Consider the following 18,241-nt stretch of genomic DNA (forward strand, 5'->3'; position numbering starts at 1 on the left):
TCAAATACATAATTGTCCATGCTAATTATTTTCCTTTCATTTTCAAATACCATATATATTTTCCGTTCAGTTCTGACATACTATATAAACTATGCCTCCAGTGGCCATTCAATTAAATTTCAAGAAAGTATTTTGATATGCACCATTAGATATTGAACAAGATTTTAGTTTACTCTACAACCAAAAGGAAAACATCCAGGTTATAGAGACAGGAGAAAGAACTGTTCAGGTGCCTGCATTCTGAAGAACAGCCATGGTTCAAGCACTGGCTGGGGCTACTTACTAGCATGTGACTTTGGCAAAGTCATGACTTTTCTAGGCTATGGTTTCCTCATTTGCAAATGAGAGTAGGACTAAATGATCTCCAAATCTCTTTCAGCTCTAGAGCTGTGATCTAAGGAAAGCTTAGTCCTTTAGCTAACCAGCGTTTTGTGTATGTTATTGCTACTTTTTTCTTATCTACTTCCAAACATTTGACAAGTGTTAACACACTAACTGTGGCCTAACCAGTTCAGGTATTAATTTATCTCAAATGCCTGACAACCATATAAAGTTATGTCCTTACTACTATAAATCTCTCTCAGAACAGAAAAAAGTAAAATTAATTTCTGGACCACAAAATGCCTAACCTAATGTATAGACACAATGTACTTCAATTAAAAAATGCACAATTCCGCAGTAAATGATTTAATCCAGTCTCCACTGGGAAACTACACAAAGGAGATTAAACATTAAGTGTAACAATCAGTACTTTGCAGAAAAGTTTGTTAGATATTTATTTACAACAGATGCTTATGGCAAAAAAACCTAGTTAAAAGCTCTTCTGTTTTTCATGATGTCTTAAGGGACTTGTTAGTATTTGAGAGTGTATTTTGAAATGTTCTTTAAAGGATTAAGTTATAACACCGAAGCTTTAAAATAAATTGAAATCAACCAAGCCCACAACAAAAATTATGTCAAATCATTTTAGCCACAAATAGAACTAGGGAAACTCCTTGAAGGTGAGTTTCATTTAAAAGGCTTACACACACAAGATCAAAATTATATGTGTGGGTGTTTAAATAGGCATCAGGACATCCTACTGGAGATTCGGTGCAATACCACAAAAAAAAATTCAAAGACTCAAACACTAACTTCTCAACAATTCGTGTTCTGCAGTTTACTCAGTGTTGAAATTTTAAAAAAAGTCTAACTGTCACATTTAATGATTTCCTTTAACAGAGTTTGTCACTAAATAAAAAGTCAAGAAAACAATCATTTTTCTTAGTCACATTACCATTGCTCTTTGAGCGGAAGTGAAAAGAACTTGAGATTTTAAATAACATATCATGCTGTTGCTACTGAATTCGTAAGGTGCAGCGTTTGCAGCTGGGTGAGCTGAAGCTAATGCAAAGTGCGCCCCACTCTCACCCAGAGGTGAGAAGATTGTGGTGGCAGTTAACGGGTTGAACCGCTTGGAAACCGAATGGCTGACACATCCGGTCTAGGATCTTTAGCCACCCAAGTAAATTCAAACTTCAAAGGGATCTCAAACATAAGTCATATAAATAAACTCTCAGCTCCTGCAGCTACCAGTTTGAAGCACTCTAGGCCCAACGGATACTTAAGCGTGAACCTTTAGAAGTTTTGCAAAGATTGGGGAACCCTGGGGTTTGCAGTTCATCCGCCTCCCCAGGGCTCTGACCTGCTCGACATTCTTCCAACCATAAAAGACAGCCGCCAGCCCCCAAACCCCTGGTTACCTGCCACAGAAACTAGGTCTCCTCCTGGGCAAGCTGAAGCCAGGGCGGCGTGGAAGATCCCGCTCCAAGACAGCAGGTTCTGTCTGTCACGCACAAGCACAGGCGCGAGCGCGGGCCGCCCGTGGATCTCGCTTCCTCCTCCTCCTCCTCCACCATACAAACAGCGGCTGGCCCCGGACCTCGCTCCTGCCCACTAGGCTCTAGAGCCACCGCAGCGGTCCGGATCTCCCGCGCCCTTCTCCTCCCCCTCCTCCTCCCCTGCCAGCCCCAGCAGCAGCCTGGACAGCTCAGCTCCGGTCCAAGCTCACTCTGCACGGTACCTAAGCGCCAATCCCTCCGGGGCGTCCACAGCCTCCGCATGGAGCCCACTAGTTCTCGGGACACCCAGTCCCTGAGGCATCTTCTCCTCCGCAGTGGCTTCCCCGCCCACTCGGCAAACACCGGGAGCTCCAGTCCAGTACCCCCACCCCCATTCCCATCCCCTCGGAGCTGCCGCCCGGGCAAATGCTGGTTTTCAAGCTCAGTCTCCCAGAACTCCGGGTCCGCCAGTCTACACAGGGCAACTTCTTAGTCTACACACACAAGGCAAACCCCGAGACCGATCCACCTCCCAAGTACACACAAGGCAACCTCCCAGATTGGTCAACCTCAAAGTCTAAGCAGGGCAACCTCCCAGGCCGGCCAACTTCCCCGTCTACAGCCGCAACCTACCAGTCTACACAGTGCAACTGACTATCCTACCCGCCCCCCCCCCCCAACTATTTCCGCAACCAGACCCAAGCAATACAGACCCGGTGTCCCACATGTTTCCAAACAATAACCACCACCCCCCGCCCCCGGCGCATACCCACCTCCGGTCCTTCCTTCACTCCCACTCCAAAGGTGGGTCTCGGGACCCCGCCCAACACCGGGGAGCCATAGGGAAGGTGGAGGGGAGGGAGGGAAGTCTCCCCAGGAAGACCCTGGTCCCTAGCGGACTCTCCTCCAGGATCGCCGCACCTCCCTCTTCCCCAGTAGAGGCTCCGGACACTTCCCCCCCACCCGCTGCCCCAGGGAGTTTCATTCATTCGGGGAGTGCCCGGAGCCCGGCTGGTGTCGGGTCGTTTCAGGGGTGGGGGAGAAGGTGGAACGGGCAGGGGGGCTCCCGTCTGCAGGGGTGCTGAGTGCCGGGTGCGCGCCTGGGGCGGGCAGTTCCTTACCTCGCGGGGGCACCGGCGGCTGCGGGCGGCGGCTCGCTCGGGGCCGCCCTCCGGTCTCCGGGCTCGGCTCCCGCCGGGCTCGGGGCGCCTCTGTCCGGCGGTGGCGGCTCGGGGGACTGGCAGGCGCCGCGGGCGAGGGGAGCGGGGAGTGGCGGCGGCGGGGGCGCTGCAGGCTGGAAGCCGCCCCCCGCGGCGGCCGGCGGCCCCGGAGGCGCAGGGTCCCTGGGCTCCGGGGAGGGGGACGCCGAGGAGGGCGGCGGGGAGGCGGGGAAGAGCGGCGGGTCTAGCTCCACGCTCCGCACTTGGCGCAGCTGCCTCCGCCGCCAGTCCGCCCGCTCGCGGCCCCCGCTGCCCGCGTCCCGCAGGAGCCCGCCGCCGGCTTCAGGGCTAGCCGCCGCCGCCGCGGAGCCCGGTAATCCCGACGACGAGGTGCGATTCCCCGCCGCCGCCGCCATTTTCTCTCGCGGGCTACATTCGCTCTGTCCTCGCGGAGGGGAGGGGAGGGGAGGGACAGGAGGAGGGAGGAGGGGCCCAGAGCTCGCTGGGGGCGGGAGGTGTGCGGAGCTAGGACAGCCGAGCGCCGAGAGCGTAGCGGAGGCTACGCCAACGACGTGGGAGCCGACGCAAACGGGACTCCAGCAGTGGGAAGGGGGAAAAGGGGCTGAACTGGGGGATGGAGCGGAGATCTGCGGTTGGTCAATTAGAGTAGCGTTAGAAGCCGGGAAAGGGGGGTGAAGGGGTGGAGCGCACAGGAGGAGGAAGAGGAGGAGGAGGAGGAGGAGGAGGAGATGAACGTGGAGAGCTACGCCCCTAGCGGTAGGAGGCGGGAATGGTTGAAGTGCAGTCGCTGGCAGGTTGGTGGGAGGAGACTGTGGGAACCCGGGTAGAATGGGAGACGCGGTAGGTAGCCTAGTCCACTGCGCTCCTGTAACCGGCCTGGAGCAGCTGTGTAGTGGGCACTCTCCTGCCCAGCCTCCCGCCCACTGCAGGTAGTCAGTTCTTGCAGCTCCCGCGGGAGGAGCTTAATCACAGCTTCCTCTCCCCGGCAGTCTCAGCACTGCTGGTTTGGAACTTGCTCAAGGCAAGTCTCCGGTGTGCAAGAATAAATAATTAGAACCGTTGAGGACGTGGCCACCGGTAGGGCTAGACTGGAGTAAAAAGTCGATTAAAAAAAAAAACAAAACCTGCTGTTCTGCAGCAAGACTTCCCGGGAGTGTGTATGGGGGCCAATAAGAGCTTCTCCTTCCAGATCCTTAGGCGCAGGTAAAGACTACGCAGGTATGACTGATTCTTACCACCATTCAAAGTCCAGCAAGAAAGTTTTTAATGCATTCTATCCTCCTTAAAGGAATAAGAAGACAAAAATAAAAGTTCATGAAATAATCAGGTCACTGGCGGCTATATTCTGAAGTCCCTGATTTGAGGTTTCTTTTCCCCCGGCTGAGGGAAAGCAGTGAAACCTAAAGGAGGGGCTAGGTGTGTGTTCCAGTGTTGGATAAATGCTACAGAACGGAATAGGAAGAGGGAGAAGCGGATTGTCTCAGGAACTCAAGGGCAATGCTCCCATCGCAACGCTTAAGACTTAACATTCCCTCCCCCTCCCCCGCGCCATTATCCTTTAAGACGTAAAACAAAACAAAAAAGGCCCTTACTTAATAATTATGAAGTCTCCCTGAGGAAAGCGAGAGCGAGAAATCGCTGTGTGGGTGGTTTAGGGCTAGCTGCTGGTATTTCCCCAATGATATATTTCAAATGGCTCCATTCCCTGTGCGATTCCTTACGATAAGGTGCTTTGGGATGAAAAGCACTATTTAAATGTTAATTATCCTCAGCCTTTCCAGTGCCACAAAGGGATTCACTGTGTCTAGTTTGTTTCTACTCTACCTTCTTTCTGTGAGACGAGTTAGTATATGCCTTGCCCTATAGATGATAACCCTTCCCGAGGGCAAGAAGTGTCTTCTCTGGATTTATTTTGCAAAACAGCGAACAAACTTTCATACACTGAAAGGGTGATACATCACATGGGACGAAGAGAGGGAGTAATGTACTCAGCCTTATCTTATTACAAATGTAACCAGGAGCCTGAGCTGTCTGCATACTAACTCCTCTGTTTTCTTTCGCAAATGTTACAGTTCAGAAGCCCCTTTTCTAGTCTATTACTGGAAGACAAGGATAATTACTACCCTGTGTTTCTGAAAAGGGGATGTAAAATAGATCTTCATTTTACAGATTATTTTTAAAATTGAGAAGTGCACATTTTGAAAGCAATGAAAAATCCAGGCAATGTTAAAAGTTTTTTAGTCTTTAATTCCAGGATTAATCCTTCGAGTTCCCTTCCTGTGATGTCGCAAGTCCATATTTGGGTTGTAATTGTGCAGCTGTAGTGTTCAATGTAAGTAACATCGAGGCCACACACTGGGTGTTTGCTTAGTCTTCAGTAATCGAGAGACACCTCACCTTTTTAAGCTTACGATTAATTTTTTCACTAACTTTTTTAGGTTTTACAACTTTTAAATTTACAGACTTTAAACACGTATCAGTACACTTATAAAAACTAAGTGAGTATCCTTTAAAAGCAATCGTAAGATTTGAAGTTTTCCTGGAGTAGCATAAGTGAAACAGATTTCAAAGCAAAACAGCTTCCCGTAGCCTATCTGCATCCGCCCAAGCTGAAACTTGGGGACAGAATGAAGGCGAGTGGTGTAAGTCAAGCCACCAATCAGCTGCATTCTCCTTCGCCACCCCCGCCTTCCCCCTTTCCTTCGCTGGTCCTTTCCTAAAACGAAAGACAGTTGAAATTACTAAACACTGTTCATGGTTTTCGTCATTTTTCCCCTTAACCTCTTATGCAAATATCCTGTTCTTCATTATGCATCCACACACTGAGAATCAGATAAAAAAGAAAGAAAGAAAGAAAGAAAGAAATGCTTGGCTGAAAAGGGTGTTCCCATCTGCCATATGTTAAATTCATCTTACTCTTTTGAAAAGGGAGTTTCGTTTGAATTAAACTATATGGAATTGCTACTGTAGTTACCCAAACCTTAAAATATCTAAGGCTGAAGCTACTATTTTAATCCTATTGTTCTCTCCCTTATATTGCTAGAAGGGCATATATCAAATTTCAAGTTACTGTACTGCAATAGCTACCTCAATTTGGTTTTTAATGTAGTGGGAAAGGCACCATTCTTTTCAGTTGCTTCTGTCAGGGAGAGGAGGTGGGGCAAGAAAAACTGAAACGTAATTACCATTTTCACTATTTTTTTAAAGTTCATTTTCATGCACATTAGGATACCAGCCTTGCTGTTATTTCATTTCCACTGTGGCAATTTCTATAACCCTCATGCGTATGCTTTCCAGATCAGTACTTCCAAGTAGTTCTTCTAGGAATCACTTTAATCACACTTAATTTTATACTTTCATTTGTAGATCTAATTTAGTACAGGTGCATTTTCTTGATATGTACATATATTAATAATGTCTTTGGGATGGAAAAGGTTTTGTAATGCAGTGGTAATTATTTCTTAGCTCATATAGCTGGAATATTTTCACCAAGCTGAGGTTACTGGCAGTTGCTTTAAACACTATAAAATGTTAAGATGTTAAAATGCCCTTTTAAAAAAATTAATCTTTTATCAGGGAGAGTAACAAAATCCAGTGTTTTCTTGTTGTTGAGGTGCTTTTTTTTGTTTTTATTTTTTGAGTTCTATACAGTACTGTCCTTGGCAATGGAGTATGTGATGGGAGGGAAAGAAAGCAATCAATCTATGTTCTGCTTTAGCTATCAGCCATTTCCTGTTACTACCTCTGGTTAAAAACAAAAACAAAAACAACCCCCAACAACACTTTTAGTTGGCATAAGAAGAGAAATCTGGTACAATAGCTGACCAGTAAGCAATTATTAAGCACCTGCTGTGGGCCAGGCACTGTTTTAGTCATTGGGGATATAAAGACCAAAAATAAATAAATAAATAAATAAATAAATAAAGTCCAGTAGCTACCCTCAAAAGTTTATGTTTTATATGAGAAAATAATACAATATACATAATGTGTATGTATATTTACACATATATGTAAAAACAGAATATATATGATGAAAATTCGAAGAAGTTTATGGAGAGTAGCCCTTGCTGAGGGGTTCAAGAAAGGCCTCATATACCAGTTAGTGCTTGAACTGGCTTTGGAGGAAGCTAAGGATTAAGATGCTGAAGTCGTGAAGGAGAGCATTGCGGGCATGGAAGACAGCATGTGCAACAGCAAAGGGATGGGAGATGGAACGTATGAAGGAGGAGCAGCAGGTTGGCTTTTTTGGCTGGACTATGGAATATGTGAAGGGAGAGTAATGTGTATTAAGTCTGTAAAGAGAAACCAGAGCCAAATGGCTCAAAATATCAAACAAAGGAGTTAGATACTTTTTTTTTCTCCCTCAAACATCAAAGCCTCCAGTATAAAAAAGAAATTATTCTTACAGAATGACTTTTGGCTTCCCTGGCTTCTTTTCCCAACTAAAATCCCATCTTCTACAGGAAGGATTTCCCAACCTCTCTCAATTTCAGAGCCTTCCTTCTGTTCATTATTTCCTATTTATCCTGAATAGTGTGTGATGTTGGGGTGCAGAGGGTAGTTTCCCCCTTTAGATTGTGAGTGTCTTGAGGGCAGGATTGTCTTTTGTCTCTTTTTGTATCCCTGTATGAGTGTGAAAAATCATTTGGTTATTTTCTTTTTATAAATACATTCAGGATATGGGAAGAGAGGAGACAAGGAAATTAGACTTACTTATAATGTTGGCAGCATGGCATTGTGCAAAGGTTCTTAACCTTTTTTCCTTCTTCTTGTCATGGAACCCTTTGGGCATCCAAGTGGTAGAGTGGAGAGAGTGTTTCACCTGGAGTCAGGTAGACCTGAGTTCAAATTCAGCTTCAGACACTTACTAGTTGTATGACCCTGGGCAAGTCATTTAACCTGTTTGCCTCAGTCCCTTCAGCTATAAAATGGGAATTATAGTAGCACCTAGGGTTTTTTGAGGAATCTGTATGCCTGGCACATGTTTCCTTTCCCATTGGCAGTCAGATGCAGCTTATAGACCCCTTCTCAGAATGATTTCTTTTAAAAATTGCAGGCATAAAACAAAATATTTAGGATTACAAAAGAAACCAAATATATTGAAATACAGTTCTCAAAGTATTTTTTTAAACCAAAGTTCACAGACCCCAGGTTAAGAACCTCTGGACAGGGGGCAGCTAGCTGGCACAGTAGATAAAGCACAGACCCTGGATTCAGGAGGACCTGCCTTCAAATCTGACCTCAGACGCTTGACACGTACTAGCTGTGTGACCCTGGGCAAGTCACTTAACCCTCATTGCCCTGCAAAAAACAAAAACAAAAACAGAACCTCTGGATAGTGGATAAAAAGCCAGTCTTGGAATCAGAACTGGTTTCAATTCATATCTCTGATTCATATTGAGTGTGTTACCCTGGACAAATCACTTAAACCTTTAGTGCCCTAGGCAACTAAGACTATAAATTGTGGGACAGTTACCTATCTCCAATGGCAGAAGGAATTTCCTTAAACAATTAAACCTTAGGTTCAGACCAAAATGATAATTTGGTATTTTATGCTGAGCCATCAAGGCATATATGGAAAGAGTACTGGACTTTTGAGTCAGAAGAGACCTGAGTTTGATTTCTGCCTCCAGCACTTGCTGTGCTTGTGATTGTGAAACCTTGGGCAAGTCATGTAACCTCTGATCTTCAGATTCCTCATCTCAAAAATGGGAATAGCACATGATATCTGGGAATATCTGCACATGATATCTGTAGTACCTACCTCACAGGGTTTCTGTGAGGAATCGAATGATAGATTGTATGTTATCTTCACTTTGATAACCTTAAAGTATAATATAAATGGCAATTAGCATTAATATAAACTACTTTAGGACAGGAGATTATGAAATTCAGGTGAGATGTTTCTAGTCTAGTCAAACCTGATTTATTTTAAAATCCAATTTAATTTACTTTAGGACAAAAAATTGAAGCTTTATCTTGTACTAACCCCTTTTAAAAATGTATTTTACTGTAATTTTTAAGAAAAATTAAATACGACAATTTGGATATTCATTTGTTTTCTCTCATCCTGTTTCCTCATCATCTCTTCCAGTTAAAAAGTGTTTTTTCCCTCTCCTCAAATTTTCCTAGCATATAATAGGCACTTAATAAATATTTGTTGAACAAATTAATTACTTTAGTTAATTCATAAAATTAAGAGATTGTAAAATTCCAAGATGTGTGTTTCCTATGTGTGAATTATAATTTTTTAGACAGATGCTATTTTAAATCATTAATCCCTTTGGGTATATGACTTGTGAATACACAATTATAGTGTGTGTTTATATATATGTATATACAATTCAAATTTACATATATAAACACATATATATACATAAACATATATGTTTATATATTTTGAATTAAAAGGTACATGTTGGGGAGACATAAAAAGATAATATAAAGTAATTAGAGATATAGCTTTACATAAAGAGAAGAAATGGCATTATAAGCATTAAATGAAAGTTTCTCAAAATTAGTAGGGACATAGAATATTATGCTATGGTTTCAATACTTATATTATTTTCTAAAAAAGCAATCAAATTGATTAAGACTCTTTGGGATTTGCCTGTTTTATAGCTAAAATGCAAAATTATTCCAGCATTTTCTATTTGGAAATTGTACTTCATATGGGCATGAAAATCCAACTTTAAATCACCATGGCTTATAGGATTAAACAAAAGTTCTCTCAAAGAAATGAAAAGTAATGGTTTAAGATAAATACCTTGATCCTCAACCAATCTAATACAACAGATAATTTATAGAGGAAACAAAATCACAACAGAGCAATCATAGATCAAGAAACCAAAAGAGGGCTTTGGAATTATGCCTTAAAAATCAGTAGTTTTGAACATATGGTCTCACATCTGATGTGTACCAGTTTCTTATCAGAAAAAAGAGAGAGAGAGAGAGAGGCATTTTCCTTAAAGCTCTAATTTTAGAAGAAATTTCTGCACATTGTTTTTTTGTTTTGTTTTGTTTTGTTTTTAGTGAGGCAATTGGGGTTAAGTGACTTGCCCAGGGTCACACAGCTAGTAAGTGTTAAGTATCTGAGGCCGGATTTGAACTCAGGTACTCCTGACTCCAGGGCCGATGCTTTATCCACTGCGCCACCTAGCCACCCCTATGTTTTTTAAAAAGTATTTTGAGTATATCAACTCTTTTGACTTGAGCTAACTAAGCATTAGCAAACTGCTTAAATGTTTCCCAATAAAATATTTAATAAAATATTTAAGTAATCTTCCCACATACCACCACCTCAAGCAGGAATTGATAATTTAGTTCTACATAAATGCCAGAATGTGGAGCTCTCTTTAGTTTAAGGGGTTGGCTAACTATGAAATTATAGCTAAATAAAACTTTGCCCTTGCTTCCTCTGAATTTTAGTGGTAACCCAATATTGGCTAGGAAATAGAAGTAATTTTCATTCTTAAATTAATATTAAGGATTATGCTCTTCTTATTCACAGAGGCAATTATATTCATGAATGAAGAAGATTAATTCATGTTAGAAGGATGTCTTACTTATATACAGAACAGCTAGGTCTTACCATACACATAGACCCTCAAAAAACTACCTTAAATTTGAGACACTTTACTTGTCAGCACACATTCAAGCCTCTAGCTAACAAGTCCCCACTAGCTTATTTACTTTTTAACAGCAAGCAAACACATTAGTTTATGACAAAAGACATTTAATCAAACAGCATAACAAATTAAGTGACAAGAAATGGATACATGGGGTACACTCTCCCATAAGTTACCACAGTACTTATTTAATGAGGTACATACACAGAGAAAGCATACATAAATAAGAAGCATGCATAGAGGGAACATGTGGTCAAGTAATACATCTGAAATGGCACACACCAAGAACCTCAATGACCAAGGCATAACTCATAACTTCAAAGCTTCTGATAATATCTGGTAATGTCATAGTATTCTCTGCAGAAATCTTCAAATTACAGAAAACCTAACTATTAAAAACAAGAAGCAGATGGCATCTATGAACAGCACAGAGGAACTTCATGGCTATGTCAAAGTTCTGATTTTTGTTAAGTGCTCTCTGCTGCACATCTTTTAATAGTCACTGAGCTGCCCCCTGTTTGGCTTTAATTCTTTAGGGCTATCTGCTACTTTCTGCTTTAATTTCCCTAAGTGCTGTGGCTAGAAAGCCTCTCTCTGACCAGGACAGGCTAAAGCTCTTTGTGTTCCACAAGCAACCACATCCATTCAGTGGTCTAACAAAAACTAGAATAATGCCCTAAGCTAATGTTCTCTATTCTTTTGAATTCCTGGTGAAGGGCTGATTGGAAATACTTGGAACCCCCAAACTATTTAACTTGGAATTTAAAAAAATTACTTTTAAATCTCATTACATCCTCAAGTGAACCTGAGATGCCCAAACACACTTTGAAAACTCTCCTTCCCTCCCCTAATACCCTCCCCTCATGAGAACTGTGTGAGAGCCTGGAATTACAGGCTTAATTCTCTAGCTCTAAAAGCCTTCTCAGTTGGCATGTAGATAATGTTAGGGGTGAGAATAAAATCTAGGTGAAACCAGTAGGATTTACATTCTAACTTTATTATGCACATCTATTAGCAACAAAATCACTATTTAAATTAAAAAAATTTTTTTTTCTTGTGTGTGTGTGTACGTGTGTGTACATGTGCATACATGTGCACTGTGTTTTTGCTATACCAAATGCTTCTGGTCTCCATACATATAGGATGCCAAAGTCAACAGTATAATTTTGAGGATATCAGGTTAACTATTTTGCTAAAGTTAGAATAACAGCATATTTATAAAAAGGTTAATTGCAACTTTTGGAAATAGTTAAAATCAGATCCACTGTTCCTTAAAAAAAGAAAGAAAGAAAGAAAAATGTCAATGTCTTCAATTTCTGACTAAATGCAACAGAGAAGTAATTTCTGTGAAATTAAGTAAATACTGTGAAAGTCTAATTTTGAAAACTACTACAAAAAGCAGGAGATTGTTGCAAACCACCACTGCCATCATACATATTTACTGGCAATAGCAAAAAAACAGTGGCCAATTTTGATAATTTAGTGGACAGAGTGTTCTGAGCCAAGTTAACAAAATATGTTAAGGTAGGAAGGCTTAGACTGAATTATTCACTGCCCCCTTTTACTTTCTGTGCTGCAAATCAGATAAATTGTTACTATAAAGGGGGCACAGGGCCATTAAAAGAAATATTCTTACAAGGCTCTGTGCTGCAGCTAATTAGAAGAACATGACTGTAGTCAATGGAGAAATGCTCCAAATGATGGAAAAACACACTGAAGCTATTATGTTACATAGAATTGCAGATAAAGTTGTTAATATATGAAGGATTTCAGCATGTAACAGGTTTTCCCCCCATATAACATTTTGTGATTTACAGCTGTTTTGGTTCTTAACTTAATGTAACACAGATGACTGTTGTTCAGTTGTGTCCAACTCTCCTTGACCCCATTTGGGACTTTCTTGGCAAAGATACTGGAGTGGTTTGCCATTTCCTTCTCTTGTTCATTTTACAGATGAGGAAATTGAGGCAAACAGGGTTAAGTGACTTGCTCAGGGTCATACATCTAGTATGAGTCTGTGTGGCTGAATTCCAGGCCTGGAGCTCTAGCCATAGCACTAGCTAGCTGCCCCAACACAGGTGAGTACTGTTGTACATTTTATTGTTATATCTGAAGGAACCAGTTGTGTCAAGTGGTAAAGGTACACTTATTAAAGTGTAAACTCAGAGTTTCCATGATTACCATAAGGTTTTTTCACCTTACCTGAATCAAATGAGATCTCAGCTACTTTTTTGGGGGGGTGGGGCGGGGCAGTGAGGGTTAAGTGACTTGCCCAGGGTCACACAGCTAGTAAGTGTCAAGTGTTTGAGGTCAAATTTGTTTTTTTTTTTCTTTTTCTTTTTTTTGTTTGTTTTTTGCGGGGCAGTGGGGGTTAAGTGACTTGCCCAGGGTCACACAGCTAGTAATTGTCAAGTGTCTGAGGCCAGATTTGAACTCAGGTCCTCCTGAATCCAGGGCCGGTGCTTTATCCACTGTACCACCTAGCTGCCCTGATCTCAGTTACTTTTAGATTTACTTCTTGTTTTTCAGTTGTATCTGATTCTTTGTGATTCCATTTAGGGTTTTCTTGGTAAGGATACTTGAGTGGTTTGTCATTTCCTTCTCCAGCTCATTTTACAGATAAGGAACTGAAGCAAACAGGGTGAAGTGACTTGCACAGGGTCACATGGCTAATGTCTGAGGCCAGATTTGAACTGAGGCTTTCCTGACTCCAAGCCCTAAGCTCTATCTACTGGCCTACCTAGCTGCTCTTTAAATTTACTAATTCTTTACAAAATTCTCCTATCATCCCCCCATTCCCACCCTTGGTAGAGGAAACTCAGAATCTCCTCTCCACTCTGACCCTTATGTCCACTGCCTCCTTGGTAATGGTGGTGGGCCAAGTCTGTGAAGTAGGGACCTCATTGCATCCTAAGGGATCTGGGGCCTTGCAATTTGGCTCATAGCTGTACCTTTAGGACCTCAGAGCCCTTCCATCCTCCCTGAATATAATTCTACTAAATGAAAATTTTCCCTAATTAGAGGGGAAATAAGGGCAGGGACTGGCTTGTTTTTCTATTTGTATCAATGGTGCTTAGCACAGTGCTTGGCATGTAGTAAGTTTTTAAGTGAATGTTTTTTATTCACCTAGCATATTAGTAGGTTGAGGAAAGTCAAAAAGAAAATGTTTGGGATTTGTTTGTTTCCTTGTTTTCAACCATCAAGGACCATGGGAATGAAACTTGTGTAATGGAAAAAGTAAAAGAAAAAAATTAAAAAGCACTTATAAACAAAAAATGCCTGTTTGTGTTCATGGCACATATGACTAGTTTTAAATGGTCATCCCACTTTTATAAGACAATATTCCTTTCCCCCCCTCCTTTTTCTCCCTAAACAAAAAAGTGCATTGAAAAGGAAAGGTGTTTACTTAGGATATTTCTTCGATTTTGCATGAGACAGAAGACTAAGAGGCTTATAGCTATTCCTTCTCCAGCTTCAGTCCTGCTCCTTATGGGCCTAATGCCTCTCACTCATATTTCAGGCATATGTGCAGCTCTGTCTTTCTATTCATGATACAGTCGCTAATCATCATATGGTCCGGCTGAAGAGAAGGGGCACCCCAGCCGTCTCCCTTCATGTCTGGGCTGTCACATAATGGAGCTGTCAGTCATGCCAGTGATAGAACATCTGTTCAGAATCACAACTTCCTTTTTCTCCTTACTTCACACTCCCTTCCTTCTCCTTTTCTTCACTAACTTATCCTGTGGAAAATATTTAGGGATCTATGGCTAATTTCTAAATCAATGGCAACTGGAATTGCAATAGTCAGTAAAGTACAGTTGAAGGAGCCTGAGGCCTGGGCTCCAATCCAGGCATGCACTTCTCACAGAACTTCTTTTGATTCATTTATAAAAAGAGCAGAATGAACTAGATGATTTTTATAGGTCTCTTCCAACCTTAAATCCTTGGTCCTCTTATCTCTATAAATAATTACTCCAATTTATCTTACATTTTAGGCTTTGCAGAATACCTTAATTCAAAAGAACCCAGTACAGGTAGGTACTCTAAGTGTTATTATAACTTCTTTTTTCTTGGTCTTAATAAGTTTATGCCTGAACCAACTAATCAATTCAAGCAGGACAAAAAAATGACTAGGGACACATAAGCAGATATTGATACATTTTTACTAAAACTGAAAGTACACAACCAGTATCCATTTTCCTAAAGGATATGTGATATATTCAAATATTGATGAACTTTTCCATTTTTTTCTCTTTTCTCAGTTTTACAGAGTATCACAAATCCAAATTCAGTTGCAGCTAAGTTTAAGATTTCAAAGTTCAGCATCTTTTTCAGATGACTGCAGGGATATAAGAAACAAAGAGCTTTGTATCCTGGCTACCTCCAACTGGAAGGCTATATTGACATCTCCCTCCATCCCTCTCCCATTATAAGTACCCTTTGCCTGGAAATTACTTTGTACATATTTTGTAGTGTGTGTGTGTGTCTGTGTGTGTGTGTGTGTGTGTGTTACCCCTTACTCTCCAAAAGAGTGTAAGCTCCTTGATGACAAAGATTGTTTCATTTTTGCCCTTGTGCCTAACACAATACTTGCTGCCTAGTGTTTGATTAATATTTTCTTGTTGAATGACTAGATGAAATCCAAAGGACTGGCCCTTTTTAGAATGAGAAAAAAATCACCCTTTTTTACACCCTCCCAATATTTATAACTCAAACACAGCTAGGGGAATGCTAATCATAATTTATCCCCCCAAAATAAATTTTGGATTAATTCCAATAAAGGAAGTTCTACCCCTAAAGGGAAAATTCCTAGAAAGTTTGAATGCCTAAAAAGAGTGTTACATGAGGGGGCAGCTAGGTGGCACAGTGGATAAAGCACTGACCACGGATTCTGGAGGATCTGAGTTCAAATCCAGCTTCAGACACTTGACACTTAATAGCTGTGTGACTCTGGGCAAGTCCTTTAACCCTTATTGCCCCAGGGAAAAAAAAAGGTGTTACATGAGGCTTTGCTCAACTTGAAGATCATTTCTGTCATTGCTATCCTATTAGTGCTGTACTACCTTTGGACCTCAATAGAGTGAAGTCCATTGCAGCTGGCTAACACCTCAAAAGAGCTGAACAGAATGTTGAAACAAAAAGTATTTGCCAGACATCATCAATAATTGCGGGCCAAAAACTTATTATTCTTTAATTTGGAAAATTCCATCAGTGAAATGGAGTTTCTTATTATATAATATTCACTTCTTCTTAAACTTTAGTCCTTTGAATTTAATTGTCAACATTCAAAAATAAAAGAGCAAGCATTAATCCTGGTTCAATTTGACATCTGAAATATAATTAGTACCTGTCATGTTTAAGCCAAAAGAAAAATGAAGAAATAGATTACATTGGACAGACACATTGTTTTCTTTCTCTCTAACCCCTTTGTTTCTCTTCTCAGTCATTTATAAATTTCCACATCTAGATTTACTTTTTTTCTTTTGTAAAATTAAATTATCATGATAAGCCTTTGTCTAGGACACCATTGGTCTAGGGTCTTGAAGACACTCCCAGTGGTCACTTCTTACTCCTCACAGTGTCAATGTTACACTTTGGAACACTAGAATACTTAGAAATATTTATTCCTCTCATTCCTCACATCTCATAATCTAGTTTCTATCAGCACTGTGCTACAGAAACTGTTGTAATTGCCTAATCTAATAACCAAATCTCTCCTAAAGTCTGAGCTCTATCTCTACAACCTTTGTTGGTTGTTTGGTTCTTTCAGTCGTGTCTGACTCTTCATGACCCCATTTGAGATTTTCTTGGCAGAGATACTGGAGTGGTTTGCCGTTTCTTTCTCCAACCCATTTTACAGATGAGGAACTGAGGCAAATAGGTTTAAGTGACTTGCCGAGGGTCATACACCTGGTAAGTGTCTGAAACCAGATTTGAACTCAGGAAGAAGAATCTTCCTGACTTCAAGCCCAGCACTTTATCCACTGTGCCACTTAGCTACTGTGAGCGGCTGAAATTAGCCTCAGATGCCCTGAATGGGCCGCCCCTCCCCCAGCCTAGCTGCTCTACCTGAAACTGCCACGGGCATGTAAGCCTCAGGAGCTCAGGCCCCAATCAGTGGAGATGCCCATGAAACACCTCAGACAATCCAGAGCCCCTAGCCCTGGGAGTGACCAGTGAATTAGCTTGGTATGTGCATGAGTGCAGCATGGCCTGAGGGTCCGATGAGAAAGAAGGGTTTATATTCAGGAGCATAGGCAGTGAAAGGGCTGCTGACAGTGAAAGGAGAGCAAGTAGAGAAGTCGTAGTGAGAGAAGAGATGCTGAGAAAGGAGGGGAAGTACTGAGGACACTACAGAGGGGGGCTGATAGTGAAAGTGGAGAAGAGCTAGAGAGAAAGTGGAGATGGAGAGAGTCGTGTTGTAGGTTGGTGGGAGAAGAATGCCAGGGGAGTTGGAGTGAAGGAGAAAAAGAGTGAAAGGGACAGGACTGACAAAGTTGCAGAGGACTGAAGGGGAACTGGTCCAAGTGAGGCGTGGCTGCAGCAGAGACAGCAGCCAACATACCCTCAGGTGAGAGACATGCAGGTGGCAGGAGAGAAAGTTTAAAATGCAGTCAGGTCATATTTCTAGCTTTATCCTTATCTTTAAGTTGGTTCTCATAAATAAACTATTTTGCTTTAATAGAAAAGAAGTTTTTTAATCTTTTCCTTATCAGGCTGGGAGAGGCCATGGAGGAGAGGAGAAGCCTCCCAATTGGTTCTTCCCATATTAAATTAAAAGCAGTCACATAGCCAGCCAGGAGTTTGCAGGTTAGGTCCCCCAGTTAATAATAAATATAATTTTTACATTGAATGGTGACTGCGGCAGGACTTACAGGCCAGTTATAATTTTTCAACTAGTTATAATTTTTTCAGATAAGCAGTTATAAGTTTTTCATTTGTTCCCATTTCCTACCTCCAAGAAACCTCACTCCATAGATCATTCCCTCTCTCATCTTCAGCCTCTTTTTCATTGACTCTATCCCCACCTGCTTCAATACCCCGAGGCAGCTAAGTGGCACAGTGGATAGAATGCTAGTCTTGATCCAGGAAGGGCTCAGTTTGAATCCAGCTTCAGACACTTCCTAGTTATGACCCTGGGCAAGTCATGCCACCTCTGTCTGCTTAGTTTCCTCAACTATAAAATGGAGATAATAATAGCACCTACCTTGCAGAGTTGTTGTGAGTATCAAATGAGATAATGTTTGTAAAACATTTAGCACTTTCAGGTTAGGTTGGCTCTCTCCAGCTCAGCTACTACCTTGTGAGGACCAAAATTTAATATATAGAGCATTAATTGGGTGACTTGCCAAAATATTGGGGTCCCAGAAATATGAGGGACCTTTAGGTTCAAAGCTCCCTCCCCTCTGAACTGCCCTTTTAGATATTTCTCCCAGGCCAATAAGAAAGGAGCCTTACAGCTTCTTTTACACAAGAGGATCAGATTTTATTTCTTGGGAATTAATTAAACAACAAAGGTGAAATTAATAAAAAAAATCAAAGATAAGGAAATAGGGAAAAAGAAATACAGATAAATCCTCTTAACTCTAACCTAAAATCTATACAATCCCCA

General features: G+C 41.6%; 1 protein-coding gene across 1 annotated transcript in view; it reads right to left on the reverse strand.

Annotated features, from left to right (window-relative positions):
* The window catches only part of MAP3K1 (mitogen-activated protein kinase kinase kinase 1), a 76,391-nt gene extending 72,995 nt beyond the window's left edge, over positions 1–3,396 (reverse strand). The window contains exon 1 of the mRNA XM_043978410.1: positions 2,942–3,396. Coding sequence (XP_043834345.1) covers positions 2,942–3,396 — 455 coding nt within the window. The remainder of the gene's footprint in view (positions 1–2,941) is intronic.
* Positions 3,397–18,241: the final 14,845 nt, after the last annotated feature.

This window comes from Dromiciops gliroides, chromosome 1 (genome assembly GCF_019393635.1).
Source record: "Dromiciops gliroides isolate mDroGli1 chromosome 1, mDroGli1.pri, whole genome shotgun sequence".
Classification (NCBI taxonomy): Eukaryota; Metazoa; Chordata; class Mammalia; order Microbiotheria; family Microbiotheriidae; genus Dromiciops; species Dromiciops gliroides.